Below are 27,990 nucleotides of genomic sequence, written 5' to 3' on the forward strand. Positions count from 1 at the left end.
CTTCTCCTCGCTCATGCTCTCTCTCTCAAATAAATAGTGTTTAAAAAAAAAAAACCTAAAGTTTATTTAAGGTAAACACAGGGCATCTACTGTTTGTGGCTGGGGCTCTGGGGGGAGGGGGCCTGTGAGGCAGGGCGCAGCCTTCCCAGCCCGGGGGGTTCCTGCACCCCAAGTCTCCATGGGGCCAGAACCTCAGGAAAGGGGGAACCCCTGGACCAGGGCCCCAAACTCTCACACAGGGTCCCAAAGAGGCTCCCACTTAGGACCAGCCTGCCGCAGAGTCACCAGACCCACACCTGCTCCCCACCTACGAGAGGATCCCACAAGATCTGAGACACTCACACCTGCTGACCTCAGCTCACTCTGACCGTAACGCTCCCCGATCTTGACCTTCTTCCTGACCTCACCTTGACTGTGATCTTGACTTTGCCCTGATCATGTCTCTCATCCTGGGTTTCACCCTGACCCCTCATGATGCTGGCATGTGTCCTGCCCACTCCCTGCTCCCCGAGATTCTGTCCCCCAGGAACCATGTTCTTCTCCCGGGGGTGGCAGGCACACCCCTGCTCCTCCACCCGGGAGGTCGGCACCCTGAGGCTGGCACCCAGCCTCCACAGAGATGTCCTCCCAGACAGGACGCCAGCCCCCCAGGCCACTGCATCCCTCTCCTGTGCCCACGAGCAGCTCAGAGCCCTGAGGGTCAGAAAACCATACTGGGGGGCGCTTCTGGGTACAGCGCGACTCTCAACGCTCCCGGCCAGCCCTGCCCTTGGCTGTGCCATCAGCCTCACCCTGGAACCTCACCCCCAAGGGCACTCTGCATCGGCTTCCCCTCTCGGGGAGTCCTCCCATGAGGGTGCCCCTCCTCCAGGTGGGGTAAGGCCCAGCATATGGGCACCTCTAAGGGCCCTAGGGTCTGAGGGAGGGTAGAGCTCAACCCAGGAGCTGTCCCGGCACTCTGGGCTCCCCCCACAGGGGCAGAGGGGTGCCCAGGGGCCTCAATCACATACCCTGGACAAATGCCCCTCGGCCCCAAGCTACGGCTGACATGCCCACACAGATCTTCTCGCCCCCAGGATGGCCCCGGCCATGCCAGCCTGGAGCAAACCCAGGACATGTCTGCAGGGCTCTGGAGGGCCTGTGCCAACCGCTGCCCGGAGGCCCGTGATGATGCGGCAACTGCCCCCCGAGGACCTTTCCAAAGGCCAAGTCCTGATAACACAGAGCCCAAGATCCTGCTTGGCACCAGTGCGCCCCGTGGGTGCGGCCAGGGCCGGGACTGCAGCCCCTACATAAGGCATCGAGGGCCGGCCTCTCTGGCCGGCGGAGCTCACACAAGCCTGCCCGTTGTCCTGCTGCGGCAGGGGCCAGGGCCAGTGGTGACCTCTCTTCTCCGCCGTCATGCTCGGGGCTCGGCTGCTGCTGCTCCTGTCCTATGGGGGGGCCCTGCTCGGCACTGGTGAGTGGGGGCCCACAGGCCACACTCTAGGGGGACAGAAGCCCTCAGAGGGTTCCTTGTTGCCTCACGGACGGGGCCGGAGTCGGGCTGGCCTCCAGGCAGCTGATGGACGACAGGCCCCTCCCTGCCCTGTAGCCATCCCACATGGCCAAGGCCGGGGTCTCGAGCCCAGCCCAGCCCAGCCTGTGCCCAGGCTGCCGCTTACCTCCGCCCTGGGCATAGCGGCCAGGGAGGCACGATGCTGGGCTGTGGCGGGCAGACATTCCTCGGGGACATACAGTTCCCTCAGCGCCAGTGAGTGTGTGGGCCAGGGGCGTGCTGGGGGCCCACACCCAGAGCCCACTGCGTCCCTCTCCCCACTGGGCCCTGGGAGGGCTGTAGGAGGGACGGGGCGGGGCAGGGGCCGCACCTTCCGCATCTGTAACAGTGGAGGAAAGCTGCCCCTCACGTGGCTACCACAGGATTAAACAAAAGGGCCGAAGGAACACACGGGAGGGCCCAGGACCCCCACCGTTTTACGAGGTTCAGAAGGGACCGCCCCTCCCAGCGCCCACCGGGTCTTGCCCACAGAGCAGCATCCGCTCTCCCCTCCCGTCCCCCAACCCACTGGTGCCTTCTGCTACCACCCCAGGCCCCAAGCATCCCCAAGCATGGGAGGCAGCCAGCCCCAAGGGGTCCCACGGTGGGCCAGGGAACAGCCCCTCCTCGCTGACGGCAGGCACCAAGCCCTCTGCGTCTTCTCTATTCTGCCCGAGAGCCCAGTAGGACGTGTCTCTCCCGTCTCCACAATGCTTCCCTACTGCCCCCTCCTCGGTGGCCCCAGAGCCTTGGCCCCCAAGCCTGCTCCCCAGCCTAGACCCAGCCACTGGGGCTGGGCTATGAACGGCTGAGCCGAGTGGGTTTCCCCTGGGCCTGCCCCACCCCTTCGCTCCCACGAAGCCTGTGGCTCTGAACACTCAGGACTTGGGCCGGGCCTGGGCCTGTCCCTCTGAGACCTGGACCCAGAAGCAGGACAAGAAGGGAGGCCCCTGGAAGCCTGCCGGGGTGGGGTACTGGTGTGGCAAGGGGCTGCAGCATGGCTGGGCCGTGGGGGTCCGGCTGTACCTGCGGTGGAAGGGGACGGCCAGGGCCCTGCAGCGGAGGGGGACGGCCAGGGTGCGGCCACATATCTGCCAGCGCCCTTTGAGGACTGGTGGGCTCTGCCCCCTGAACCAGAGGCTCCGAAAGCATGAGTTCAGATGCAAGAGCCCCGGGGGACCTGGAGCTTGAGGCAGGTGGAGGGCAGAGCCCACCGGCCAGGGCAGGCAGGGCAGCCAAGCGCACAGGGGGAACAGCGCAAGCTCCGGCAGTCGCTGGCCTGTCCCGGGGCTGGGAAGGGCTGGAGGAGGCGGACCAGGCCACCTTGCAGGCCCCATGGGGCCAGGGACTCTGCACTTGTCCTGACATTCCGAGCGGGAGGTACACAGAGTCCCTTGGCTGGTCCCTGGAGCGCCGCTGCCGGCAGGGGCCCGGGCAGGGGCCGGCAGCGTTCTGACAGCAGGAGACACACAAGCGTGAGGCTGGTGCCTGGAAAGCCGGCAGAGGAGCCACTGCAAGTGGAGCAGTGAAGCCACTGGGGGCGGGCGGTGGAGGCCGCAGGAAGTGTCCTGGGGGCGGGTCGTGAGCTGAGGACGGGCAGAGACAGGGACCCACGTGGCGCACCCATGGCGGGGAGGGGCACAAGGGCAAGGGTCACTGGCCCGCTGGAAGCCTGTGTGCCCCCCGCCCCCCCGGGACCCCCTTGGCAGCCGGCTACTCGCCCTGTTCCCTGACGTCACCCAGAGACCCCAAAACGCCGCCGAGCAGAGTGGGGAGCGGGCAGGGTCAGGACCCCCGAGGGCCAGGTGGGAGTCATGGCCGAACCGGGGGCCCCGCGCAGGTCTGCAGGGTGGGAGCGCCAGGACCACAGTGAGGCCGGGAGGAGGGGGAGGAGGCAGTGACCCACGGGCAAGTGCTCCCCTCTCCGGCCGCCCTCGAGTCACCAGTGAAGTCATGACTCCCACCTCTGCAGTCACGGGACTGACGCCGCCCGGCCGCTTCTCTGGCAGCGGTCAACTCGCTCCCAGGACTGTCTAGGAAGGAGGAAGCGGTTAAACAGCCACTTTCAGAGCCCGATAGAGGGAGACATCCACGGGGGAGGCTCAGACCTCATCCTGGGAACTCGGGGGGTGGGGTGCAGCCAGACAGAAGGACAGCTTGGACAGCCGCACGCCAACCCCAGCCCTGTGCTGTCAGGTGGCCGCACACCTATCCCCAGGTCTCCCGTGGCCTCTTGCTCAAAGCCCGCCAGGCCCCTCCCCGAGCAGGGCCCCTCCCACCTGCGGTCCACAAGAACCACAGACCCCTGGAGCCCGGGCTGTCGAGGCTGCCGGTCTGTCCTACATGGGCGGGGGGCGGGGGCAGGGGGCAGGAGGGGCCGCTCTGTGTCACAGCCAGTTGTGCTTGGGCCGGCAGAGTAGGGCGTGCAGCGGGCCCAGGGCTCCTCCCCCAACTCCACCCAGAGGACTGGCCGATGGGGACACAGAGGCTCACCCTCTCCCCCGCCGCCCAGGGGCCTCTCACCCCTCCACCAGCAATTGCCGACCCCTCCCCCCCCAGGCCCCACGCCCTGCCATTCTGGGCTCGCAGATGGGCCCAGCTCTCCACAGCTGAGGCGCTGAACCCAGCCAGTGAGAGGGCGAAGGGCACAGCCGGAGCCGGGTCAGCCCCACGGCCAACGCCGCCCTCCCCACCCCTTGGCTCCGGGCCCACACGCTGCACACCGCGGGCAGGGCAGAAGCAGGCGGTCCCAGCGCTGACCACAGCCCCTGTCCACACAGGTCTAAACAAAACCTCCTCTGTGCGCCCAGACCTCCGGAGGCTGCAGGACTCCCCACCCACAGGTGAGGGCCACAGGCAGCTTCCCGTCCTCCAGAGTCACGCAGAGCCCCTGTGCCGCGGCCCTACCACGGAGTGGCCATGGCTGGGGCTTTCCATGAGGCAACTCCAGCAACTCCAGCGGCCCCTCGCCCAGAAGGAAAACTAGCCGGGCTTCCCGGAGGGTGGGGGGCCCTGGGCAGGAGACGAGCTGCCACAGGCATCCCACAGACCCCAGGCAGGGCAGCGGCTGAGCCCCTGTAAGGCCTGGGGGTGGGGAGCAGACCCCGCCTGCAACAGGGCTCGCCCTAGGGGAAGAGGCTCTTTCCCACCCAACCCGGAGTGCCTGGAACTTGGGAAACGAGCATGAACTCCCCAAGGGCCCAGCTCGTGGGGTGAGGACTCCCACACCTGCCCCACCAGTCGGCGGGGGGGGGGGGGGGGGACACAGGGCTCCAAGACGCTGCCCACGATCTCCACAGCTCCGGACAAGGGCTGGTGCTCCACCTGGGGGGCCGGCCACTTCTCCACGTTCGACGGCCACGTGTATGACTTCCTGGGGACCTGCAACTACGTCTTTGCGGCCACCTGCGAGGACACATCACCCACCTTCAGTGTCCAGCTACGGCGTGGGCCCAGCGGGAACATCTCCCGGATCATTGTGGAGCTGGGCGCCTCCGCGGTCACCGTGCAGAAGGAGGTCATCTCCGTGAAGGATGTGGGGTAGGCCACGTGGCTGGGCTGGGAGGCTGGGAGCCAAGGGGGTGGCCCCTGACCACTGTGCCCCCGCAGGGTCGTCAGCCTACCCTACAGCAGCACCGGGCTCCAGATCACACCGTTCGGCCAGAGCGTGCAGCTGGTGGCCAAGCAGCTCGAGCTGGAGCTTGTGGTCACGTGGGGCCCAGGCAGTCACCTGCTGGTGAGGACACCGGCCGTCGGGGAGGCTGGGGTCCCGAGTCTGGCCGTGGGCCTGGGCTCCGACGGTGGCTCTAGGCACCTTGCTGGGCAAGTTCCCGGGGCGCTCTGACAGCACTGCCCGCCCGCCCGCAGGTGCTGGTAGAGAAGCGGCACATGGGCAAGCTGTGTGGTCTCTGCGGGGACTTCAACGGCAAGCGGACGGACGAGTTCCTGAGCGAGGAAGGTAGGTGGGGGCCGGGCCCAGAGCCCCCGCGGCCCCAGCCGCGGTGCTGACCGCACCCAACCCCTCCCCAGGCAAACCACTGGAACCCCACACGTACGCCGCCCTCCAGAGGCTGGACGACCCCAACGAGATCTGCACCTCCATGCCGGTGCCCAGGCCCCAGGCCCCACAGGCAGAGCATGTACGTCAGGCCGCAGGGGCCCCTGAGCCACGGGCCGGCGGGGGGCGGGGGGTGGGGAGGTCGGTGCTTGTGGCTGGCCCCCAGGGTGGGGCAGGGTCTCCCGCCTGCATGGGAGGCGGCCCCGACCCCCGTGACCCCGCGTGGTCCTCTGGCCAGGCCCAGACTTGCGCCCAGCTGCTGACCCAGGTGGCCCCCGAGTGCAGCGTGCCCAAAGAGCCTTTCGTGCGGAGCTGCCAGACGGACATGGCCGAGTGCGCGCCGCGGGGCCGGCGGGACTGCGCCTGTGCCTCGCTGTCCGAGTACTCACGCCGCTGCAGCATGGCCGGCCAGCCCGTCAGCCACTGGCGGCGCCCCGGCCTCTGCTGTGAGTCCTGGGGCCGGCGGCGGGGAGGGCCAGGAACCTTGCCTGGGAGCTGGAAGGAGACTGGGGAGGGGGCAGGGCAGGCGGCCGGGGGCCCTGCCCCCCGCCCCCCCCCCGCCCGGGGCCCTGTCTCAGAGCCCCTGTGTGCCTACAGCCGTGGGCCTGTGCCCGGCCAACCAGGTGTACCAGGAGTGCGGCGCGGCCTGCGCCAGGACCTGCTCCAACCCTCAGCACACCTGCTCTAGCTTCTGCACCTTCGGCTGCTTCTGTCCTCAAGGTCAGGGCAACCGCAGCCCCGGGACCCCTCGGAACTCACCTAGAGACAGAGGGGAGGCCCCGACCCAACTCCAACACGTCAGAGCCAGGCCCGACTCACCCCAGGGGAGGGAAGGCCCTGCAGCAGGGCAGAGATGGGTGGCCCTGGAAGACGTGGGACTTGACCCAACTAGGGGCAGCGTGTGGGTCTGGGCACAGTGGCTTGGGGGCGTGAAGCTGCAAGGGCCGGGGCTGGTGGGAGGGCACCGAGCCACGGGCCCAGGAAACCTGTGTCCTACAGGTACGGTTCTGGATGACGTCTCCAAAAACCATACCTGTGTGCCGGTTGCCCAGTGTCCCTGCATGCTCCACGGCGTGGCCCACGCCCCCGGGGAAGTGGTGACAGCCGCCTGCCGGACGTGGTAAGGGCAAAGGCAGGAGGGAGGGAGGGGTCACGGGGGGTCCTGGGCAGCCTCGGCCCAGCAGCGTCTGGGGGGTGCCGTCTGGGTAAGCCAGTCCCTGCCTGCAGCCGCTGCTCCCTGGGCCACTGGGTGTGCACAGAGCGGCCCTGCCCTGGGCGCTGCTCCCTGGAAGGCAGCTCCTTCGTCACCACATTCGACGCCCGGCCGTATCGCTTCCACGGCGCCTGCACCTACATCCTCCTCCAGGTGGGACACGTGGCTCCCGGGGTGGGGGGGAGGTCACGAGAAGCACCCCCAGACCCCTGGACTAAGCCTCACCACCCCCCTCCAGAGCCCGCAGCTCCCTGATGGGGGCTTCCTCGTGGCCTCGTACGAAAAGTCTGGATACTCTCACTCGGAGACCGCCCTAGCCGCCGTCATCTACATGTCCGGAGAAGTAAGGCCACCCCGCCACGCCGCCTCGGGCCCCTCCCCACTGTGTCCCGCCGGGCCGGCAGGAGGGGAGGCCTCCCCCTGTTCTCGGCACCCCCGTGACTCAAGCCACCCTCTCTCTAGGACAAAATCGTGATTTCTCGGGACGAGGTCGTCACCAACAGCGGGAACACCAAGTGGCTACCGTACAAGACTCGTACGTCCTCAGCCCCTGCCCAGCACCTACGACCTCACTGGGCCGGGCCCCAAAGCAGCCTGCTTCCTAAGCCCCTGTCCCTCCAGGCAACATCACGGTCTTCAGGCAGACGTCCACCCACCTCCAGATGACCACCACCTTCGGGCTGGAGCTCGTGGTGCAGCTGGAGCCCGTGTTCCAGGCGTATGTCACTGTCGGGCCCCAGTTCAGAGGCCAGACCAGAGGTGAGCCCCTCCCCGTCCCTGCCCAGCGTGGCCACAGCACAGAAAGAGCCCAACGCAGTCCTTCACATCCAGCACTCATGACCGCAGGCTCGGAGGGGCCAGGGACAGCCTTCCCGGGCATGGTGACGGGAAGACAAGGGCTTCGGAGTACAGGGTGGGGCAGGAGCGCAGGCTGGCCCCCCTCACGGCCCGGCCGGTGCAGGGCTCTGTGGCACCTTCAATGGGGACACGACGGATGACTTCATGACCAGCACGGGCATCGTGGAGGGCACCGCCCCGCTCTTCGTGGACTCTTGGCGGACAGGGAACTGCCCGGCCTCGCTGGAGCGCGAGATAGACCCCTGCTCCATGAGCCAGCTCAACAGTGAGTGCTGGGCCCTGGGAGGCCTGCGGGTGGGCGTGAGGCCCAGGCCGGGCACGCGAGACACCCACGCCGCCCCGTACCCGCAGAGGTGTGTGCAGAGACCCACTGCTCGGTGCTGGTGAGGGACAGCACCGTGTTCCAGAGCTGCCACGCCACCGTGAACCCCAGGCCCTTCTACAAGGTGGGCAGGGCCCGCGGGCCAGGGAGGGCACCGGGGGGCGGGCAGCGGGGGCTGGGGGCTGGACACCCAGCTACCATGCCATGTCCACCGCAGAGGTGCGTGTACCAGGCTTGCAACTACGAGGAGACCCTCCCCTACGTGTGCGCCGCCCTGAGTGACTACGCCCGCGCGTGTGCCACCCATGGCCGCCTCCTGCGGGGCTGGAGGGACAGCGTCAACTGCAGTGCGTGCCGGAGGGTGCAGGGGTGGCGCGGGCGCTAGCAGACACCGGCCCGGCCCCACCCAGCACCCCGAGGGCCTGACCCCCAGTCCTCCCACAGCCACCCCCTGCACGGGCAACCAGACATTTGGCGACAACATCAGGGCCTGCGGCCGTACATGCCTATCACTGTCGGACCACACGGCCGAGTGCCACCCGAGCACCGTGCCCATGGACGGCTGCGCCTGCCCCGAGGGCACCTACCTCAACCACAAGGCCCAGTGCGTGCGCAAGGGCCAGTGCCCCTGCCTCCTGGACGGCAGCAAGCTCATCCCGGCGGACGAGTCCACCATGGTCAACGGCGCCATCTGGTGAGCGTGGGGCTCCCTGGGGGGCCGGCCCCCCTGCCTGCAGCCCCCAGCCCGCGGCTGGCGCGCTCACAGGGCCCCCTCTTGCAGCTACTGTGTCAATGGCAGGCTGAGCTGCCCCGGGCGCCCACAACTGCTCCTGGGTATGTAGCTGCCCTGAGGCCAGGGGCCTGGACTGCCCGGTGCGGTGGTCCCTCCGAGCCCCTCACCCAGCTCTGCCCCCCTCCCTGCAGCTACCTGCTCGGCCCCCAAGATCTTCCAGTCCTGTGACGAGTCGTCAGAGAGAACATTTGGGGCAGCCTGTGCCCCCACGTGTCAGAGGCTGGCCACCGGCACCCCCTGCGTAAGGCCTGGGCTGAGTGAGGCACACGGCGCTTCCCAGAGAGTGCTCCCCGCTGGGTGGGATGGCCAGTTGGTCGTGGAGGCCGCCCCCAGGGCCTCTCCCTGGAGAGACTTTCACAAACCCCCCCGGGAGGCCAGGCCCGCTGTCCCACTGTCCCCCTGTCCCCATCGCCCTGTGATGAGGGTGGCTGGTGCCCAAACGGGACTGAGAGGTTCAGAAGGGGCCCTGGCAGCCAGGAGCTGGAGGGGGCGTGTGCTTATGTCAGGGAGCCCCTGAGGACTGTGGGCCAAGCCCCCACCACCTGGAGAGGGGACAAAACAGCTCAGGAGTGACACAGAGGCACCAGAACGTGCCTCATGGCCCCGCTAAGAGCGAGGCCTGGAGCAGGGGGCGCGCAGGGAACAGACCGGGGGGAGCCCTAAGGGTCTCAGAGGGGCCCGGGGAGAGGGCGGCCGTCGGCAAAGCCACCCTCCCAGGGCCACTGACCCCTCCCTGCAGGTACCCACCAAGTGTGAGCCTGGCTGCGTCTGTGCCCAGGGGCTCTACGAGAACGCCACCGGGCACTGCGTACCCCCCGAGGAATGTCCGTGCGAGTTTGCGGGGGTCTCCTACCCCCGGGGCGCAGAGCTCCACACCGACTGTAAGACATGGTAAGCCACACCTGCCCGGAGCCCCTGGTGGCCTGGGCCTGTCCCTTGGGCCCCCCAGCAAGGCCCTGGTCCAATGGGAATGCATGTGCAGCCACCGACAGCCCCCTCCGTCCACAGCACCTGCTCCGGGGGCCAGTGGACGTGCTGGCAGAGTGCCCGCTGCCCCTCCACCTGCACACTCTACGGGGAGGGCCACGTGGTCACCTTCGACGGCCAGCGCTTCCTGTTCGATGGCAGCTGTGGGTACATCCTGGCCACGGTAAGGCCCGCCCAGGCCATGGGAGCAGGGGCCCAGGGGCCAGCAGGTGGGCCCCTCCTCAGCGCCTGTGTCCCCACAGGACGGCTGCGGGACCGACCACTCGCAGCCCAGCTTCACGGTCCTGACAGAGAATGTTGTGTGTGGAAAGTCGGGCGTCACCTGCTCCCGGGCCATCAAGATCTTCCTGGGGGTGAGTGGGCCGGGCACCCCAGCCCCCAGAGCCCCACGTCCCAGCCTCTGGGTGCCCCCAGATCACCCGTCCGCAGGGCAGGCAGCCGTGTCTCCTGGGGCTGGACAGCTGTGCGAAGGGAAGGTTTTCTCCCAGAAGCCTCACCCTCAGCCCTTGGTGCATTTTCCACCATTTTCTGGAACATTCTGCCAACCCCAGTGTCTAGAGGACAGGCCCCCAGCAGAGAGCCGGCCCGGGCAGGCCTGGCCCACGCGCTCCCTTACAGATGGGGTCCACCTGCCTCAGAGAACTTGCGCAGGGGACGCAAAGCCTGGGGGCCAGGCAGCCGCGTGACCGCCCCGCCCCACAGGGTGTGTCCGTCGTGCTGGCGGACAGAAACTACACGGTCCACGGGGAAGACCCGCACGTGCGGCTGCGGGTGGCCACCAGCCCCCTGAACCTGGTGCTGGACGTCGTCGTCGGCAGCCGCTACAACCTGACCCTCATCTGGAACAAACGCATGACCGTCTCCATCAGCGTCACGCGCGGCAGCCAGGTACTGGCGCCGCCCCGGGGCCCGGGTCCACCCACGGGCAGGGGCAGCGCCCGGCCTGACGCCAGCACCCCCACAGGGTGCCCTGTGCGGCCTGTGCGGCAACTACAACGGGAACATGAAAGACGACTTCGAGACGCGCAGCAACTACGTGGCGTCCAGTGAACTGGAATTCGTGAGTTCGTGGAAGGACAGCCCGCTGTGCGGGGACGCGGGCCTCGCGCTGGACCCCTGCAGCCTCAACGCCTTCCGCCGCAGCTGGGCGACGCGCAAGTGCGGCATCATCAACAGCCCTACCTTCGCCGCCTGCCACAGCCAGGTGTGCCCGGCCCCGGCCCCCGCTCCCGGCTTCCCCGTCCCCCGACTCCCCATGTCCCGGCGCCCGGCTGCCCGGCTCCCGAGCGCCCAGCACTGGGCACAGGTGGCGCTGACAGCCGGCTCTCACAGGTGTACCATCTGCCCTACTACGAAGCCTGTGTGCGAGACGCGTGTGGCTGTGACACCAGCGGCGACTGTGAGTGCCTGTGTGACGCGGTGGCCGCCTACGCCAAGGCCTGCCTGGACAAAGGCGTGTGTGTGGACTGGAGGACCCCGGACTTCTGCCGTGAGTGCCCCCCGCCCCTGTCCATAGGACCACACACTCTGGGGCAGGCACAGGTGCGGGTTCGGACCCCACGACCCGCGCACCGAGGGCCTGACAGGAGCCCCTTCTCCCAGCTGTCTACTGCGACTTCTACAACACGCACGCTCCGGGAGACGGCGGGTACCAGTACGACCAGGAGGCCGACTGCACGTGGCACTACCAGCCATGCCTCTGCCCCGGGTACCCACAGAGCGTCCCAGACACCAACACCGAAGGTACGGGCCAAGCAGGGAGCGCCTGCGCCCAGGCTTCGGGCACGGGCGGGGGCTGGGGGTGGACAGAGCGGAGGGACCAGGCCCGGGCAACGGGGGCGTCCCCATCACCTTCTGGGCCCCTCCTCTCCAGGCTGCTACAACTGTTCCCAGCACGAGTATTTCGACCACGGCACGGGGACCTGCGTTCCTTGCAGTAAGCTCCGCGGGCCACCCAGCCCCCACACCCACCAGCCTCCAGCAGGAGCTGCCAGCCCACACACACTTCCAGCCTCCTTCCTGGCAGCCCCGTCTGCAGGGCTGTGCCCTGGGGTGCGGAGCCTCCTGGGAACCCCGGCAAGCTGGGCCAGGGCAGCAGAAACAGGAAAGGCAACAGCCTCCACGCTCCGCCCCGGTCGCTAGCCACAGGGCAGACCCCCGCCTCCCCCGCACCAGCGGGCTGGGACGTGTGGGCACACGACCTGCTGGGGACTCAGCACCAGGTCCCCCGGGCCGCTGCTGATGGGGGGACGGGGCAGGGAACAGATGGGGGTGCAGACCAGGAGCAGGGGCCCGGCCCCCCACGGCGGCTCACCCCGGGGCCCTCGGCCGGGCGAGGGGCGGCGCCCCTGACTGCTCCTCTCCTTACAGCGCCGCCGCCCAGCACGCCGAGGCCCAGCACAGGTGATCGCACACACTGGGTGCCGCGGTGAGGCAGGCCGACGCCGGCCCTGCCCTGGCTCGGCGGGACAGCCCCCGGCCAGCCCAGGCTGCGTCTCTCGGGCACTGCGGGGCCCAGGGTCCTGGCCGCCGACACTGCCGTCCCTGCGGCCCCAGACATCGGGTGTGGGACGGGGCAGGGACTGAGTCTGGCCCGCCCCTGGGGCCGCTCTGCACGGAGGGAGCGGCGGAGGGGAAGGGGCCCGCCATAGCGCCCAGCCCCAGGTAGCCTGGGGAAACAAGACGTCTGACCAGGGCTTAGGTGAGGGCAGGGGGACGGGGCCCCACACCTCCCCACAGACAGAACGCGCCACTGAGCTCACTCGTGCCACAGAGCCCCCGTGCTTCGGACCAGGGCTTGGTTTCCATGAAAGCCTTTTTCTGAGGATAACTGGTCACAGAATGGGACCGTTCTTGGCTGCCTGACACTAGTGAGAAAAAACACGTAGGACAGGTCACCTAGAGAACCCCTGGGAGCCCACCCCGTCCCACCCAGCAGAACCCCTTCCAGCAGCCCAGAAACCATAGGGGAACAAGCCATCTATTCTATTACCAACAGTGGGTGGACGGAGAGGCGGTGGCCCCGTGAGCGCAGGGTCCTGGAAAACGGCAGCGAGACCACTTGAGCCCGGGCGGCTGGGGGTGTCTGCGGGGGCAGCCACAACCCTCCCACAGCATACAGCGGTCAGGGGGGCAGGGAGCCCGGGTCCAGGGGGAAAGTACACGAGCTCTGGAGGAATGTTCTGAGCACTGCTCCCTGCAGAGTCACCTCGAACCATCCCTGCCATCACCCTACGGCCCACGTCGGAACCAGCCCCAACGGTTACTCTCAAGTCCACGGCCACAGGACCCACAGTGACAGGGGCCACAACGAAGTCCACAGCATCCACACTCAGCTCAGTGACGCGATCCACAGCTCACTCCACAGAGCACAGCACGGCTTTCCCACGGACCCCAGAAACTTCAGAGACCTCTACACTACCCCCACCAAGTAAGCACACCCTCATGCCTATCCCCAGAAAGGGGCAGAAGCTCATATGCCTGCAACGCACCAAAGCGGTAGGGGCCGGCATGGCGCTGCATGGGCCACAATGGGCCAAAATGTGCGGTGCACCACCAAGCCACAACCCCAAGCTCACAGCACCAGCGACATGCCACCCAACTTCCCACGACCACGACGCTAGAGCCCCAACCCACCGCAACCACCGCATCCCACATGACCACAGACCCAAAGTCATGCCACAGCTCACAATGCACCTAGAGCACACTCCCCACACCCTCAGAGAAGGCAACACAACCCCAGTCTTCCCAGGGCATTGAGAGAAACACACGTCCCAGGACAAAAAGGGGATGGCCGGGGGACAAGCCCAACCCAACCCAAAGGAAGAACCTGAGAATACGGAATGGCACAGGTACCACTAAGGGCCATACAGAAGGGACCACAATGAGCACGTGACAACCATGCTGAAAGGAGTAACAAAAACAACGAAAAAAACCAGTTAGAATGCGTGAACAGACACACTCCGAAAACTCCTGGACCATCACCATCGGGGATGTGAGAAGCCCAGGAGAGTAGGGCATAGGCAGGCACAGGGGACAGGAAGCGTGCACCGCCAGTGCGCATTCAGAAGCAACAGGACAAACTGACAAATAATGTTTCCACAGCAGCCACGACGCACACGAGGACCCCAACCGCTCATGACACTGCACGGACACAACACACAGAAGGAACGTCGTCACAGGAGAGCACGAGCAGCAACAGTAACAACCAAACGAGCCCCACACAGCACTCGACACACACGGCCTTCAGGACCACACAAGGAGAAGCCACTCCAAGCAAGCCACACGGAGCCCTGACTTCACAATCCACATCCATGCCCCCTGTCCCCAACAGCGCACACACGACAGGTCCCCCCTCGGGGACGTCCTTCCGGACGACCACAGCCTTACCCACCCCATCGCGCCCTGAGACCACCCTCTCCAGCCACGCTGCCCCCTCTACCACGTCCTCCGTGACTCCCACTACCCACCGACTCCTCACCCCAACGCACCCGGAGACCCCTACACCCCCCTCCACCTCTACCAGACCCACGGGCTCCTCGTCTCCGTCCCCGCATGTCCCCATCACGGGCACACAGCCCACGCACACGACCCCGCCACTCACTCGGACCACGCACCCCCCGAATTCCGTCAGCACAGCCAAAACCTCCACGTCCAGAGAGACCTACCCTTCCGCACCCATCCACCATGAAACCTCTTCGGCCCCCAAGCCCAGCGTCTCCCACCAACCAACGGCCACAGGTACCCTCAACACCGTGACTCACACCACCACGGCCACGACATCCACGAGCAAGCGACACACGCCACACACGTCTCATTCCACACCCACTCCCCCTGTCACCAACAGTGCCCACACGACAGGTCCCCCCTCGGGGACTTCCTTCCGGACGACCACAGCCTTACCCACCCAATCGCACCCCGAGACCACCGTCTCCACCCACGCTGCCCCCTCTACCACGTCCTCCGTGATGCCCACTACCCACCGACTCATCACCCCAACGCACCCGGAGACTCCGACGTTCGCATCCACAACCAGACCCACGGGCTCCTCGTCTCCGTCCCCACACGTCCCCATCACGGGCACACAGCCCACGCACACGACCCCGCCACTCACTCGGACCACGCACCCCCCGAACTCCATCAGCACAGCCAAAACCTCCACGTCCTGGGAGACCTACCCTTCCGCACCCATCCACCATGAAACCTCCCACCAACCAACGGCCACAGAAACCCTGACCTCCGTGACTCACACCGCCACGGCCACGGAGTCCACCAGCAAACGACACACTCCGCACACGTCTCACTCCGCACAAACGACCCTTGTCCCCAACACCGCCCACACGACAGGTCCCCCCTCGGGGACTTCTTTCCGGACGACCACAGCATTACCCACCCCATCAGGCCCCAAAACCACCCTGTCCACCCACAGGGCACCCTCTACCACATCCTCCGTGACGCCCACTACCCACCGACTCCTCAGCCCAACATACCCGGAGACTCCTACTTCCCCCGCCACGGCCAGACCTACGGGCTCCTCGTCTCCATCCCCGCACGTCCCCATCACGGGAACACAGCCCACACACACGACCCCGCCACTCACTCGGACCACGCACACCCCGAACTCCGTCAGCACAGCCAAAACCTCCACGTCCTGGGAGACCTACCCTTCTGCACCCAACCACCATGAAACCTCATCTGCCCCCAAGCCCAACGTCTCCCACCAACCACCGGCCACGGGAACCCTGACCACTGTGACTCACACCGCCACGGCCACGGCGTCCACGAGCAAGCGACACACGCCACACACGTCTCATTCCACACCCACTCCCCCTGTCCCCAACAGCACCCACACGACAGGTCCCCCCTCGGGGACGTCCTTCCGGACGACCACAGCCTTACCCACCCCATCGCGCCCCGAGACCACCCTCTCCACCCACGCTGCCCCCTCTACCACGTCCTCCGTGACTCCCACTACCCACCGACTCATCACCCCAACGCACACGGAGAACCCTACTTCCCCCTCCACCTCTACCAGACCCACGGGCTCCTCGTCTCCGTCCCCGCACGTCCCCATCACGGGCACACAGCCCACGCACACGACCCCGCCACTCACTCGGACCACGCACACCCCGAACTCCGTCAGCACAGCCAAAACCTCCACGTCCTGGGAGACCTACCCTTCCGTACCCAACAACCATGAAACCTCGTCTGCCACCAAGCCCACCGTCTCCCACCAACCACCGGCCACGGGAACCGTGACGTCCGTGACTCACACTGCCACGGCCATGGAGTCCACCAGCAAGCGACACACGCCGCATACGACGCACTCCGCGCAAACGACCCCTGTCCCCAACAGCACCCACACGACAGGTCCCCACTCGGGGACTTCCTTCCGGACGACCACAGCATTACCCACCCCATCAGGCCCCAAAACCACCCTGTCTACCCACAGGGCACCCTCTACAACGTCCTCCGTGACGCCCACTACCCACCGACTCCTCAGCCCAACATACCCGGAGACTCCTACTTCCCCCGCCACGGCCAGACCCACGGGCTCCTCGTCTCCGTCCCCGCACGTCCCCATCACGGGCACACAGCCCACACACACGACCCCGCCACTCACTCGGACCACGCACACCCCGAACTCCATCAGCACAGCCAAAACCTCCACGTCCTGGGAGACCTACCCTTCCGCACCCATCCACCATGAAACCTCTTCTGCCCCCAAGCCCACCGTCTCCCACCAACCACCAGCCACGGGAACCGTGACGTCCGTGACTCACACTGCCACGGCCACAGAGTCCACCAGCAGGCGACACACGCCACATACGACGCACTCCGCACAAACGACCCCTGTCCCCAACACAGCCCACACGACAGGTCCCCCCTCGGGAACTTCCTTCCGGACGACCACCGCCTTAGCCACCCCATCGCGCCCCGAGACCACCGTCTCCACCCACGCTGCCCCCTCTACCACGTCCTCCGTGACTCCCACTACCCACCGACTCATCACCGCAACGCACACGGAGACCCCTAATTCCCCCTCCACGGCCAGACCTACGGGCTCCTCATCTCTGTCCCCGCACGTCCCCATCACAGGAACACAGCCCACGCACAAAACCCCGCCACTCACTCGGACCACACAGCCCCCGAATTCCGTCAGTACAGCCAAAACCTCCACGTCCAGAGAGACCTACCCTTCCGCACCCATCCACCATGAAACCTCATCAGCCCCCAAGCCCACCGTCTCCCACCAACCACCGGCCACGGGAACCCTGACCTCCGTGACTCACACCGCCACGGCCACAGAGTCCACGAGCAAGAGACACACGCCACACACGTCTCATTCCACACCCACTCCCCCTGTGACCAACAGCGCCCACACGACAGGTCCCCCCTCGGGGACGTCCTTCCGGACGACCACAGCCTTACCTACCCCATCGCGCCCCGAGACCACCGTCTCCACCCGCGCTGCCCCCTCTACCACGTCCTCCGTGACGCCCACTACCCACCGACTCATCACCCCAACGCACCTGGAGACTCCGACGTACGCCTCCACAGAGGGACACACGGTCTCCTCGTCTCCATCCCCACACGTCCCCATCACGGGCACACAGCCCACGCACACGACCCCGCCACTCACTCGGACCACGCACCCCCCGAACTCCGTCAGCACAGCCAAAACCTCCACGTCCAGAGCGACCTACCCTTCCGCACCCATCCACCATGAAACCTCCTCTGCCCCCAAGCCCACGGTCTCCCACCAACCAACGGCCACGGGAACCGTGACGTCCGTGACTCACACTGCCACGGCCACAGAGTCCACCAGCAAACGACACACTCCGCACACGTCTCACTCCGCACACACGACCCTTGTCCCCAACACCGCCCACACGACAGGTCCCCCCTCGGGGACTTCTTTCCGGACGACCACAGCATTACCCACCCCATCAGGCCCCAAAAACACCCTGTCCACCCACAGGGCACCCTCTACCACGTCCTCCGTGACACCCACTACCCACCGACTCCTCAGCCCAACATACCCGGAGACTCCTACTTCCCCCGCCACGGCCAGACCTACGGGCTCCTCGTTTCCATCCCCGCACGTCCCCATCACGGGAACACAGCCCACACACACGACCCCGCCGCCCACTCGGACCACGCACACCCCGAAATCCGTCAGCACAGCCAAAACCTCCACGTCCTGGAAGACCTACCCTTCCGCACCCAACCACCATGAAACCTCATCAGCCCCCAAGCCCACCGTCTCCCACCAACCACCGGCCACGGGAACCCTGACCACTGTGACTCACACCGCCACGGCCACGGCGTCCACGAGCAAGCGACACACGCCACACACGTCTCATTCCACACCCACTCCCCCAGTCCCCAACAGCACCCACACGACAGGTCCCCCCTCGGGGACGTCCTTCCGGACGACCACAGCCTTACCGACGCCATCGCGCCCCGAGACCACCGTCTCCACCCACGCTGCCACCTCTACCACGTCCTCCGTGACTCCCACTACCCACCGACTCCTCACACCAACGCACCCGGAGACCCCTACTTCCCCCTCCATGGCCAGACCCACGGGCTCCTCGTCTCCGTCCCCGCACGTCCCCATCACGGGCACACAGCCCACGCACATGACCCCGCCACTCACTCGGACCACGCACACCCCAAATTCCGTCAGCACAGCCAAAACCTCCACGTCCTGGGAGACCTACCCTTCCACACCCATCCACCATGAAACCTCTTCTGCCCCCAAGCCCACCGTCTCCCACCAACCACCGGCCACGGGAACCGTGACGTCCGTGACTCACACGGCCACGGCCACGGAGTCCACCAGCAAGGGACACACGCCGCATACGACGCACTCCGCGCAAACGACCCCTGTCCCCAACACAGCCCACACGACAGGTCCCCCCTCGGGGACTTCCTTCCGGACGACCACCGCCGTAGCCACCCCCTCGCGCCCCGAGACCACCGTCTCCACCCACGCTGCACCCTCTACCACGTCCTCCGTGACTCCCACTACCCACCGACTCATCACCGCAACGCACACGGAGACCCCTACTTCCCCCTCCACGGCCAGACCCACGGGCTCCTCATCTCTGTCCCCGCACGTCCCCATCACGGGAACACAGCCCACGCACATGACCCCGCCACTCACTCGGACCACGCACACCCCGAACTCCGTCAGCACAGCCAAAACCTCCACGTCCTGGGAGACCTACCCTTCCGCACCCATCCACCATGAAACCTCCCACCAACCAACAGCCACAGAAACCCTGACCACTGTGACTCACACCGCCACGGCCACAGAGTCCACGAGCAAGAGACACACGCCACACACGTCTCATTCCACACCCACACCCCCTGTCCCCAACAGCACCCACACGACAGGTCCCCCCTCGGGAACTTCCTTCCGGACGACCACAGCCTTACCTACCCCATCGCGCCCCGAGACCACCGTCTCCACCCACGCTGCCCCCTCTACCACGTCCTCCGTGACTCCCACTACCCACCGACTCATCACCGCAACGCACGCAGAGACCCCTACCTCCCCCTCCACGGCCAGACCCACGGGCTCCTCATCTCTGTCCCCGCACGTCCCCATCACGGGCACACAGCCCACACACAAAACCCCGCCACTCACTCGGACCACACACCCCCCGAACTCCGTCAGCACAGCCAAAACCTCCACGTCCAGAGAGACCTACCCTTCCGCACCCATCCACCATGAAACCTCCTCTGCCCCCAAGCCCACCATCTCCCACCAACCAACGGCCACGGGAACCGTGACGACCGTGACTCACACCGCCACGGCCACAGAGTCCACCAGCAAACGACACACTCCGCACACGTCTCACTCCGCACACACGACCCTTGTCCCCAACACCGTCCACACGACAGGTCCCCCCTCGGGAACTTCTTTCCGGACGACCACAGCATTACCCACCCCATCAGGCCCCAAAACCACCCTGTCCACCCACAGGGCACCCTCTACCACGTCCTCCATGACGCCCACTACCCACCGACTCCTCAGCCCAACATACCCGGAGACTCCTACTTCCCCCGCCACGGCCAGACCTACGGGCTCCTCGTTTCCATCCCCGCACGTCCCCATCACGGGAACACAGCCCACACACACGACCCCGCCGCCCACTCGGACCACGCACACCCCGAAATCCGTCAGCACAGCCAAAACCTCCACGTCCTGGGAGACCTACCCTTCCGCACCCAACCACCATGAAACCTCATCAGCCCCCAAGCCCACCGTCTCCCACCAACCACCGGCCACGGGAACCCTGACCACTGTGACTCACACCGCCACGGCCACGGCGTCCACGAGCAAGCGACACACGCCACACACATCTCATTCCACACCCACTCCCCCTGTCCCCAACAGCACCCACACGACAGGTCCCCCCTCGGGGACGTCCTTCCGGACGACCACAGCCTTACCGACGCCATCGCGCCCCGAGACCACCCTCTCCACCCATGCTGCCCCCTCAACCACATCCTCCGTAACTCCCACTACCCACCGACTCATCACCCCAACGCACCCGGAGACTCCTACTTCCCCCGCCACGGCCAGACCCACGGGCTCCTCGTCTCCGTCCCCGCACGTCCCCATCACGGGCACACAGCCCACACACACGACCCCGCCACTCACTCGGACCACGCACACCCCGAACTCCATCAGCACAGCCAAAACCTCCACGTCCTGGGAGACCTACCCTTCCGCACCCAACCACCATGAAACCTCTTCTGCCCCCAAGCCCACCGTCTCCCACCAACCACCGGCCACGGGAACCGTGACGTCCGTGACTCACACTGCCACGGCCACAGAGTCCACCAGCAGGCGACACACGCCACATACGACGCACTCCGCACAAACGACCCCTGTCCCCAACACAGCCCACACGACAGGTCCCCCCTCGGGAACTTCCTTCCGGACGACCACCGCCTTAGCCACCCCATCGCGCCCCGAGACCACGCTCTCCACCCACGCTGCCCCCTCTACCACGTCCTCCGTGACTCCCACTACCCACCGACTCATCACCGCAACGCAACCGGAGAACCGTACTTCCCCCTCCACGGCCAGACCTACGGGCTCCTCATCTCTGTCCCCGCACGTCCCCATCACGGGAACACAGCCCACGCACAAAACCCCGCCACTCACTCGGACCACACAGCCCCCGAACTCCGTCAGCACAGCCAAAACCTCCACGTCCTGGGGGACCTACCCTTCCGCACCCATCCACCATGAAACCTCATCAGCCCCCAAGCCCACCGTCTCCCACCAACCACCGGCCACGGGAACCCTGACCTCCGTGACTCACACCGCCACGGCCACAGAGTCCACGAGCAAGAGACACACGCCACACACGTCTCATTCCACACCCACTCCCCCTGTGACCAACAGCGCCCACACGACAGGTCCCCCCTCGGGGACGTCCTTCCGGACGACCACAGCCTTACCTACCCCATCGCGCCCCGAGACCACCGTCTCCACCCACGCTGCCATCTCTACCACGTCCTCCGTGACTCCCACTACCCACCGACTCCTCACACCAACGCACCCGGAGACCCCTACTTCCCCCTCCACGGCCAGACCCACGGGCTCCTCGTCTCCGTCCCCGCACGTCCCCATCACGGGCACACAGCACACACACACGACCCCGCCACTCACTCGGACCACGCACACCCCAAATTCCGTCAGCACAGCCAAAACCTCCACGTCCTGGGAGACCTACCCTTCCGCACCCATCCACCATGAAACCTCTTCTGCCCCCAAGCCCACCGTCTCCCACCAACCACCGGCCACGGGAACCGTGACGTCCGTGACTCACACTGCCACGGCCACGGAGTCCACCAGCAAGCGACACACGCCGCATACGACGCACTCCGCGCAAACGACCCCTGTCCCCAACAGCACCCACACGACAGGTCCCCCCTCGGGGACTTCCTTCCGGACGACCACCGCCTTAGCCACCCCATCGCGCCCCGAGACCACCGTCTCCACCCACGCTGCCCCCTCTACCACGTCCTCCGTGACTCCCACTACCCACCGACTCATCACCCCAACGCAACCGGAGACCCCTACTTCCCCCTTCACGGCCAGACCCACGGGCTCCTCATCTCTGTCCCCGCACGTCCCCATCACGGGAACACAGCCCACGCACATGACCCCGCCACTCACTCGGACCACGCACACCCCGAACTCCGTCAGCACAGCCAAAACCTCCACGTCCTGGGAGACCTACCCTTCCGCACCCATCCACCATGAAACCTCCCACCAACCAACAGCCACAGAAACCCTGACCACTGTGACTCACACCGCCACGGCCACAGAGTCCACGAGCAAGAGACACACGCCACACACGTCTCATTCCACACCCACACCCCCTGTCCCCAACAGCACCCACACGACAGGTCCCCCCTCAGGGACTTCCTTCCGGACGACCACAGCCTTACCGACCCCATCGCGCCCCGAGACCACCGTCTCCAGCCACGCTGCCCCCTCAACCACATCCTCCGTGACGCCCACTACCCACCGACTCCTCACCCCAACGCACCCGGAGACTCCTACTTCCCCCTCCACGGCCAGACCCACGGGCTCCTCGTCTCCGTCCCCGCACGTCCCCATCACGGGCACACAGCCCACGCACACGACCCCGCCACTCACTCGGACCACGCACACCCCGAACTCCGTCAGCACAGCCAAAACCTCCACGTCCAGAGAGACCTACCCTTCCGCACCCATCCACCATGAAACCTCGTCTGCCACCAAGCCCAGCGTCTCCCACCAACCACCGGCCACGGGAACCCTGACCACTGTGACTCACACCGCCACGGCCACGGTGTCCACGAGCAAGCGACACACGCCACACACGTCTCATTCCACACCCACTCCCCCTGTCCCCAACAGCACCCACACGGCAGGTCCCCCCTCGGGGACGTCCTTCCGGACGACCACAGCCTTACTGACCCCATCGCGCCCCGAGACCACCGTCTCCACCCACGCTGCCCCCTCAACCACATCCTCCGTGACTCCCACTAGCCACCGACTCATCACCCCAACGCACCCGAAGACCCCTATTTCCCCCTCCACCTCTACCAGACCCACGGGCTCCTCGTCTCCGTCCCCGCACGTCCCCATCACGGGCACACAGCCCACGCACATGACCCCGCCACTCACTCGGACCACGCACACCCCGAACTCCATCAGCACAGCCAAAACCTCCACGTCCTGGGAGACCTACCCTTCCGCACCCATCCACCATGAAACCTCTTCTGCCCCCAAGCCCACCGTCTCCCACCAATCACCAGCCACGGGAACCGTGACGTCCGTGACTCACACTGCCACGGCCACGGAGTCCACCAGCAAGCGACACACGCCGCATACGACGCACTCCGCGCAAACGACCCCTGTCCCCAACACAGCCCACACGACAGGTCCCCCCTCGGGGACTTCCTTCCGGACGACCACCGCCTTAGCCACCCCATCGCGCCCCGAGACCACCGTCTCCACCCACGCTGCCCCCTCTACCACGTCCTCCGTGACTCCCACTACCCACCGACTCATCACCCCAACGCAACCGGAGACCCCTACTTCCCCCTCCATGGCCAGACCCACGGGCTCCTCATCTCTGTCCCCGCACGTCCCCATCACAGGAACACAGCCCACGCACAAAACCCCACCACTCACTCGGACCACGCACACCCCGAACTCCGTCAGCACAGCCAAAACCTCCACGTCCAGAGAGACCTACCCTTCTGCACCCAACCACCATGAAACCTCATCAGCCCCCAAGCCCACCGTCTCCCACCAACCACCGGCCACGGGAACCCTGACCACTGTGACTCACACCGCCACGGCCACGGCGTCCACGAGCAAGCGACACACGCCACACACGTCTCATTCCACACCCACTCCCCCTGTCACCAACAGCGCCCACACGACAGGTCCCCCCTCGGGGACTTCCTTCCGGACGACCACAGCCTTACCCACCCAATCGCACCCCGAGACCACCTTCTCCACCCACGCTGCCCCCTCTACCACGTCCTCCGTGACGCCCACTACCCACCGACTCATCACCCCAACGCAACCGGAGACCCCTACACCCCCCTCCACGGCCAGACCCACGGGCTCCTCGTCTCTGTCCCCGCACGTCCCCATCACGGGCACACAGCCCACGCACATGACCCCGCCACTCACTCGGACCACACAGCCCCCGAGTTCCGTCAGCACAGCGAAAATCTCCACGTCCAGGGAGACCTACCCTTCCGCACCCATCCACCATGAAACCTCTTCTGCCCCCAAGCCCACCGTCTCCCACCAACCAACGGCCACGGGAACCGTGACGTCCGTGACTCACACTGCCACGGCCATGGAGTCCACCAGCAAGGGACACACGCCACACACGTCTCATTCCACACCCACTCCCCCTGTCCCCAACAGCACCCACACAACAGGTCCCCCCTCGGGGACGTCCTTCCGGACGACCACAGCCTTACCCACCCCATCGGGCCCCAAAATCACCCTCTCCACCCACGTGGCACCCTCCACCACGTCCTCCGTGACGCTCACTACCCACCGACTCCTCACCCCAACGCACCCGGATACTCCAACGTACGCCTCCACAGTCAGACCCACAGGCTCCTCATCTCCATCCCCGCATGTCCCCATCACGGGCACACAGCCCACGCACACGATCCCGCCACTCACTCAGACCACGCACACCCCGAACTCCGTCAGCACAGCCAAAACCTCCACGTCCTGGGAGACCTACCCTTCCGCACCCATCCACCATGAAACCTCTTCTGCCCCCAAGCCCAGCGTCTCCCACCAACCACCGGCCACGGGAACCCTGACCTCTGTGACTGACACCGCCAGGGCCACGGAGTCCACCAGCAAGCGACACACTCCGCACACATCTCACTCCGCACACACGACCCTTGTCCCCAACACCGCCCACACGACAGGTCCCCCCTCGGGGACTTCCTTCCGGACGACCACAGCCTCACCCACCCCGTCGCGCCCCGAGACCACCGTCTCCACCCACGCTGCCCCCTCTACCACGTCCTCCGTGACGCCCACTACCCACCGACTCACCATCCCAACGCAGCAGGTGACCTCTAATTCCCGCTCCACAGCCAGACCTATGGGCTCGTCTCCGTCCGCACTGGCGACCGGCTCGAGCTCCAGTGGTCACACTTTCAGCTCCCCACGCTCCCCAGGCACAGCGAGCGGAGTCTCCATCTCCTCCTCTGTCTCCCCCCCAGGCGCCCCCACCGCCACGCTGTCCGCTGCGTCTTCCCCGCCCACCCGCGCCCCTTCCCCCCCTTCTCGGTCCTCCGCGCCTCCTCCCGATCGCACTCCTGGCCCCCTGGGCAGCACCAACGTTGTTCCTTCTTTGCCCAGGACTACACCCAGCCCCCCCATGTCCCACACCCTCCCCTCCCTGTCTACGACCTCCCAGTCTACGACCCTCACCACCCGAATCCCTCCATCCAGTCTCTTTCCATCCACCGTGGGGGTGACAGCCATCCCGACTTCTCCAGTCACTAACCTCACCACCGGACAACCCAGTAGCACTGGAGTTTCAAGCACCGTGACCCTCGCCAGCTTGACCTCTGTCCACGGAGGCTCATCCCTCCATTCCACGGGGTCCTTGTCTCCTGGGGCACCATCCATTTCCTCTCAGGTGACAGCCACGTCCCGCTCTCCAGGTAAGGGGTAGGACTCTCGCCCACCTCACGACCTTGGTGCCCCGCATCTTCCGGCTCTGCATCCTCAGTCTGGAGAGCACGGTCGTGCCCTCCCGCAGAGTCCCTGCCTTTCCCTGTCCTTTCGCACTGCCCGATCCCCTTCTGGGCTGTGCTCCTGCCTCCTAGCCTGTTCCTCACTGTGCCGTAGTCCCAGCCCGACGTGCGTGCCCCAGACAGGAGCTCCCTGGTCATCCTGCATGTGACCTGCTTTCTTCCCCTTGAAGCCTTCATTCTGCTGAGGCCAGCAGGCAGACAGCACACTAAGCTCAGACCTAAGGCCGCAGTCATCCCTCGGAGCATCCCCACGTCCTCCGGGCGTCCGCGAAGGCCACATCCCCCAGCAGGCAGGGACCGCGCCATGCCTCCCTCTTCTGCATGTCCCCCAGTCCTTAGGACAGTTCTCACAGCCTCCCGTTAGCTGCCGCCTCCTCTCCCCACGCCGCTCTACACACCTCTCTTCAGACACTGCCGTCTGGCCACAGTGGGTGCGTGGCCTCCCCTTGGGGCACCCTTTCCGTCACCTGAGCCTGCACGCCAGCCCCGTGCCTGGCCCACCCATGCCCTGCCGTCGTCCTGGCCTCCCGGTGAGCCAGCTCCCTCAGAAGCCCTCCACGGCTGCCCCTTCGGGAGCTCACAGGCGTTCAGGGGTGGCAGGGGTCCCGTCTCAGGTATTGCCCTGCCTGAGAAAACGGAGAGAGAAAAAGGAAGGGCCGTAACTACAAGTGTCCCCCCGGACTGCACTGGCGGCAGGCAGGACGAGCAGCCGAGCCTCCACCATTTTCCTGCCCCGCGCCGTCCTCGAGAGACACCCCTCCCCTCCCCTCCAGGTGCTCACTGCACTGTACTGTGGGTTCCCTCTCACACGTGCCCTGCCGTCCCCCAGGCAGGCCTGTCCATAGTGACGAACGTCCTCCTGGGAGACGGGCCAGGCACAGGCTGCCCGTGAGCAGTCGGGGGCGCGGGAGCAGAAGCAGGAGACGGGGTCGGAGGAAGACGGCCCTCCTCTCCCCTCCTCCAGCAGCCACGCAGGCCAACTGGGCAGTCTGCTCAGGAACGCCTTCACTGTGTCACTTCATCTCTCCACGGGCAGCTCCTAATGCCAGGCCGGCCAAGGCAGCTCGCCAAGCAGACCAAGGTCTCCAGCCGGGTGCACACCCCGCCCCTCCAAGAGCACAGACCCCTGCAGGGAGCTCCTAGGGCGCCATCCATCCCCCACACGGATGTGCAGACCCTGCCCCCATCCCTCCGGCAGCCTCTGGCTCCAACAGGCCAGAGATGCCCACAGGCTGCTGTGGACCACGAGAGGAGGGGCCTGAGGGTTGCCCACCAGAGCTCAGAAAACTCTTGACCTGGGGGGACTCCCAGGGTACCCCGGTCTCAGGAGGAACGCCCAAACGGAGAGCCCATCAGCGTCTGTTCCCATGCAGAGCTCTGAGGTCCGAGGTTAGCGCGGCCGGGACAAGGCGAGACCGCCTGGGGCCGCCGAGTGCAGGGGCGGAGCCCGGGGAGGACCCACCGCGGCAGGAAGGGCTGCTCGTCCCACGTGAGCAGCCGCACAGCTTCACCCGACTGAGCCACGTTCATCGCCTTGCCGGGTCCCGTGCCCGGCGGCAGGTCGGCCGGCCCCGCAGCCACGCCCTGGCCCGGCATCTGACCGCACCTCTCTCGTCCCCCAGGCGTCTGCGACCTGAAGGAGCTGCAGCAGGAGGTCACCTACCAAGGCTGCACTGCCAACGTGACAGTGACCCGCTGTGAGGGCTTCTGTGCCTCCTCGACGAGGTGAGTGCCGGTCCCGAGCAGCGTCCCCACAGGGCTGGGCCGGACACGCAGAGCCTGCCCCAGCCCGGAGAAAGCTCCCCAGCAGTCAGGTCGCCCTGGCCAGCGGCCTGCCTCCATCACACCTGCGGAAGGCAAAGGCAGACCCCGGCCGACGGCCTCAGAGCCGGGGAGGGCAGCGAGGGCCAGGAGGGGTAGGGCAGGCCCGAAGGCCCCTCCTGGGAACTTGGGACCCACCCTCCTCTCTGGAGTGGTCCGGGACGTCCAGGAGCACTCACTCCTGGGGCAGCGGCCCTGACCCAGGCTCCTGGCTCCTGCTTCTTTGCAGCTTTGACATCCCCACGAACCAGCCGGAGACCCACTGCAGCTGCTGTGAACCCCTCGGCTCCTACCAGAAGCAGTTTGTGCTGCCCTGCCCGGACCCCGCAGCGCACGGCCGGCAGCTGGTGCTCACCCTACAGATGTTCAGCAGCTGTGCGTGCAGCCCACGGCACTGTGGGGGCTAGGGGACACGGCCCCCCGGCGTGAGCGCAAAGCAGCGCTCCCACCGCCCACGCCCCCCTCCCGGCGCCGGCTTGCCGTGCCTGGCAGCCCCCCTCCTTCCACAAGGCAAGGCCTCAAAGAGCCCTGGCACGTGACTTACCGGGGCAGCCGAGGGAAAGGGGGC

General features: G+C 66.5%; 2 protein-coding genes across 8 annotated transcripts; one reads left to right on the forward strand and one right to left on the reverse strand.

Moving 5' to 3' along the window:
- On the reverse strand, positions 1-24,613 carry LOC116598913 (collagen alpha-4(IV) chain-like). 7 transcript variants are annotated; one of them, XM_032358369.1, is made up of 4 exons: positions 23,575-23,997; positions 21,356-22,065; positions 16,828-17,299; positions 1-14,304 (listed from the first exon to the last, which is right to left on the reverse strand). In XM_032358369.1, exon 4 carries the CDS (start codon positions 3,490-3,492, stop codon positions 2,416-2,418), a length of 1,077 nt encoding a protein of 358 aa, XP_032214260.1. In that variant the 5' UTR covers positions 3,493-14,304; positions 16,828-17,299; positions 21,356-22,065; positions 23,575-23,997; the 3' UTR covers positions 1-2,415. The 7 variants fall into 7 exon arrangements, with proteins under 7 accessions (XP_032214260.1, XP_032214259.1, XP_032214257.1 ...); XM_032358368.1 differs by lacking the exons at positions 16,828-17,299; positions 21,356-22,065; positions 23,575-23,997 and adding exons at positions 14,971-15,290; positions 15,804-16,823; positions 17,334-17,962 and having other exon boundaries at positions 1-14,484; XM_032358366.1 differs by lacking the exons at positions 16,828-17,299; positions 23,575-23,997 and adding an exon at positions 24,595-24,613 and having other exon boundaries at positions 20,884-22,065.
- On the forward strand, positions 4,011-27,829 carry MUC6 (mucin 6, oligomeric mucus/gel-forming). Its single transcript, XM_032359926.1, has 31 exons — positions 4,011-4,167; positions 4,318-4,380; positions 4,837-5,077; positions 5,147-5,273; positions 5,405-5,495; positions 5,567-5,676; positions 5,833-6,040; positions 6,192-6,314; positions 6,594-6,714; positions 6,822-6,960; positions 7,046-7,150; positions 7,270-7,342; positions 7,429-7,566; positions 7,769-7,930; positions 8,017-8,111; positions 8,205-8,334; positions 8,432-8,681; positions 8,769-8,821; positions 8,912-9,021; positions 9,520-9,671; positions 9,789-9,930; positions 10,010-10,120; positions 10,470-10,655; positions 10,732-10,971; positions 11,100-11,256; positions 11,370-11,510; positions 11,641-11,703; positions 12,970-13,309; positions 14,293-25,508; positions 27,224-27,326; positions 27,652-27,829. The coding sequence occupies exons 1-31, from the start codon at positions 4,011-4,013 to the stop codon at positions 27,827-27,829; spliced, it is 15,525 nt and encodes a 5,174-aa protein (XP_032215817.1).
- The last annotated feature ends 161 nt before the right edge of the window (positions 27,830-27,990 follow it).

Source organism: Mustela erminea, chromosome 9 (assembly GCF_009829155.1).
Source record: "Mustela erminea isolate mMusErm1 chromosome 9, mMusErm1.Pri, whole genome shotgun sequence".
NCBI classification, from domain to species: Eukaryota; Metazoa; Chordata; class Mammalia; order Carnivora; family Mustelidae; genus Mustela; species Mustela erminea.